Source organism: Amphiura filiformis, chromosome 11, assembly GCF_039555335.1.
Source record: "Amphiura filiformis chromosome 11, Afil_fr2py, whole genome shotgun sequence".
Classification (NCBI taxonomy): domain Eukaryota; kingdom Metazoa; phylum Echinodermata; class Ophiuroidea; order Amphilepidida; family Amphiuridae; genus Amphiura; species Amphiura filiformis.
This window is the reverse complement of record NC_092638.1, coordinates 12,440,361-12,444,253: the sequence shown is the minus strand read 5'-3', so window position 1 is coordinate 12,444,253 and position 3,893 is coordinate 12,440,361. Positions and strand designations below refer to the sequence as shown.

Sequence of the window (3,893 nt, the reverse complement as noted above, 5' to 3'; positions counted from 1 at the left end):
AATCTCACCATATCATTTCTTATATGCGTAAGAATTGCCTCTTAGGGATGGACGATATTCCGATTTGACTGGTACGACGAGTGTCGAATAATCTCAGCCTCGATATCGATCTGCACCGCGGTAGTTTTCGCAAACGTGATTATTTTACCATCACCTCTTGAAATGTAATTGATATGAGTATTAATTGACTCCAGATAACTGATAAGTAGTCAAAAGTGAGATAAATCGGGATGTGACCATGACGGACCAACTCCTTATCTGTACAGGACGTGAAGAGAGCTGTGACATTCATCACTAACTTCGCAGAGAGGAATGCCCTTGTAGTACCAGGCCGATTGAAGTGGGTTAATCAGAATGATGCACGAATTCGTCTTTTACCATTCAGAGAAAGCAAGTCATCTATCTGGCGTCTCTACAAGAGGGATCTTGAAAGCATAAACCGAACGAGACAAGCTAATGGTAGGCCTATTTTTATTTTGTTTGAAATTTATTAAGTTTATGTTTGCATTTAAAGGTGGAAATTGCAAAAAGTGCCCCCCCCAAATGGATATCAGATATCGGATCGGTAAACAAATGCCATATCAGTGGAGCCCTAAAAAGTAGGCATGTAAAAAATTTTAAAAAAATTTTAATTAAAAAAATGAAGGCCTATTTCGGCATAGGACAAGACATGTTTGTTTGCCGTAACACTAACAGGCTAAAAAACTAGGATGTGTCGGTCATGACGGTCAATCTTTTTATTTAAACTAGAACTTTAAAAAAATTATGCTTTCTGGATTTTAATTTATGTTTGTACTTGTCATTCATACAGGACTTCAAGCCTTCCGAATTGCAAAGAGGACAACATTCTCAAAGCTATGGCGACAGTTATGTCCGTTTGTGTTGACGAGCCGTCCAATGACTGACCTGTGTTGGGTGTGCCAGCGGAATAACAGATCAGTGTTCCACAGTGCCAACATGGGGGATGCAGAGAAGCAGCAACGACTCGATGCGCAGTGTGAACACCTCATGCATGTGGACCGTGAACGAGATGTTTACAGGGAAATGGTTAAGGATGCTAAGGCAGCAATAGATCCACAAGAAACTCTTGGACAGCACCCACCTAATACCCGCCCAATCACCATGCACTATAGTTTTGATTTTGCGCAGCAAGTTCATTTCCCTTCGGACCCCCAGCAGGCAGGGCCGATATATTTCATGTGCCCCCGAAAGTGTGGCATATTTGGAGTATGTTGCGAGGCTGTGCCACAGCAAGTGACTTACTTTATTGATGAAGGCATGGCGGTCAGCAAAGGATCGAACTCGGTCATTTCCTACGTACATGACTTTTTTCGCATGCACGGGTTTGGAGAAACCACGGTGCACTTACATTGTGACAATTGCAGTGGACAATATAAAAATAAATACGCCCTTTGGTATCTGGCATGGAGAACAATTCACAAGATGCACACAGCTATTCACCTTCATTTCCTCATCGCAGGTCACACCAAGTTTGCACCAGATTGGTGCTTCGGGCTGTTGAAAAAGTCCTACAAGAACTGGCATGTTAACTGTTTGGAGGACCTTGTTGAGATGTGCCACGCAAGTTCGACAATGGGCGTCAACAAACCATGTCTGGTAGGGACGGAGAATGGTGATGTACTTGTACCAACCTACGACTGGCAAGAGTTCCTGTCAGATTACTTCAATCCACTTCCTGGTATCAAGAGCTTGCATCATATAAGGTACGAGATGAAATCAAAACTCGACCAGTGGTTGACTGTCAGTTTTGCCCGGTTTATATTGTTCTATCGCAACAGTTGGAGAAAGCTTATAGTCGCCTGCTCCGCAGCCGACTGATGATGATGATGAAGCAATGGGCGGAACTGGCAGTCAACCGTTGGTTGAGTTTTAATTTCATCCCTAATAAGCCCAGATGTTTACACATGAACACTAAAAATCAGTCAATACTTGTTAACCTCATCAACTTTTTCTGTAGAAAACAAATTTTATACTGTATTGCATTTCATTTAAACAGGTGTATCGTTTTTGCCCTTTTTACTACAGGTTCAGTGCTGATCATCCCGGCTGTGCATTTTATCGTGAATATGCGGAGTCGGAAGAGAAGATGGTTCAACTGCTCAAGGATGAGAATAGGCTACCACCACCACCAGAAGCCATGCCAGACCATAGATGGCCAGACCCAATGCCTGCCCCAGGGTTGAGCGCAGCACGTCAGTCCTACCTCTACAAACAGATACGTCCTTTTTGTTCTGCTGCTAAGCGAGACGTTACCTGCCCACGACCAGCCGGTGTTGCTGAGATTGTTGATTAGGAAGTACTTTTTAAACGTTGAACATGATATACATGTAATAACACTAAAGACTATTCTGTGATCTAAGGCATCCAAAATGTTGATGCAGTTGAGGAAAACTAACCTCTTAATTTACTTTTGAAATACTACAGGTAAGTTAAGTCATTCTTGGACAAGTTTGAACAATCGGAACGCAAGTGGCTCGGCTATAAAGAAAGCATACATACGTCTCACATTGCGTACGCGTATAGTATGCAACATGTTGTACACAACAGGTACAATGTATGTTCGAGCTTGGCCATAAATTACTTAATATTTATCTGTAGCAAGATGTGACTATTCAAATCAAAATCATAAATGAAAAAAAAATCTCAATTTATTTGTATTGTTATTCTTTTAATCAAACAATTTGCCAGCCACTTTTGATTAATGTCATAAGTTGCTATACATGTGTACATGTACCGGAAATACATGTGATTTAGTAGTAGTAGCCAACAAAATTCCAGGTCCACTGAGTCTCTCTTGTAGTAAATTATGTAATGTGGCATTTGTAGTAAATTATTATAAATGTGGCATTTGAAGCAGTTGCCTCACAATCTCAACTTTTGTAGTTGACTAAATCTAAATCAATCACTTTAAATTATGAATACAGCATGTAATAACAAAAAATAACATGATTTAATTGTAAACAGAGGAATCAAAATAATTCCCCAGGACTGGAAATTGGAGTAAAAGGCGGAAGTCGGCCAGGTGACTTCAAAGTTACGCTTGCGTTTTAAAATTTTAACCTGGCATTAACATGCTTTCAGCCTTAACAAAATAATTATGAGCTACTCTTTCAACATTCATTACCTCCGGTTTCCAGTTTCGGCCCCTTTGTTGGTTATTGGCGAGACCATTTCTTGTGCTCGGGGCCTTCTGTAAATTCACAACTGTTTGTGTTACTGTCACAAATTTACAGAAAAGCAAGCACCTTTCTTCGGCTGGGAAGCACGAAATGTTGTCTCAACAGTAAACTTTAAAACAACAGATGAAAATGGGATGATTTTGTTAAGAGATATGAATATGATTTGATGTACAAGTTAATAAATGAATCAAATTGTGAAAGGAACAACTAACTTAACATGGAATAACAGCAAATTAATGATTATTTTGTTTTGCTAAATCAAGACGGCATTAACGGTCTTGGTTTTACTCTTGGGTCTTGGAAGCACCAGTCTTGAACAACTTACACCGACACATGATAATTTTCCGCAAATTACCAGAATTCCGGAAATTTTAATTACAAATTAATATCAAAATATCATCATCTTCAATTCCGGAAATGCAAAAAAAAAAAAATTAAAAAAATAAAAAATGTTTTACATTTCCGGATTTTTTTTTTTTTTGCCGAGTTTCCGGAATTCTTGTAATTTTCGGAAAATTATTATCCCTGAACATGTGTATACATTATAGTTATCATTTGTAATTGTGAAGAGCCTACACATGTCAAAGATTTTTAGTCAGTTACTGTTGTGAAAGTCGTGCCTGCCATTCACTGTGTGCTTTTATTTCTTAGTAGGCCTATTCTTACACTAATTAATGTACATTAATTAACTGC

The 3,893-nt window shown here is 39.1% G+C and overlaps 1 protein-coding gene across 1 annotated transcript; it reads left to right on the top strand.

Annotated features, from left to right (window-relative positions):
• Positions 1-245: 245 nt before the first annotated feature.
• On the top strand, positions 246-2,314 carry LOC140163488 (uncharacterized; the record flags this gene model as incomplete). Its single annotated transcript, XM_072186801.1, has 3 exons — positions 246-459; positions 812-1,724; positions 2,047-2,314. Coding segments are annotated over 3 exons (1,395 nt in total), but the record flags the coding sequence as incomplete, so codon positions are not given.
• Between the last annotated feature and the right edge of the window lie 1,579 nt (positions 2,315-3,893).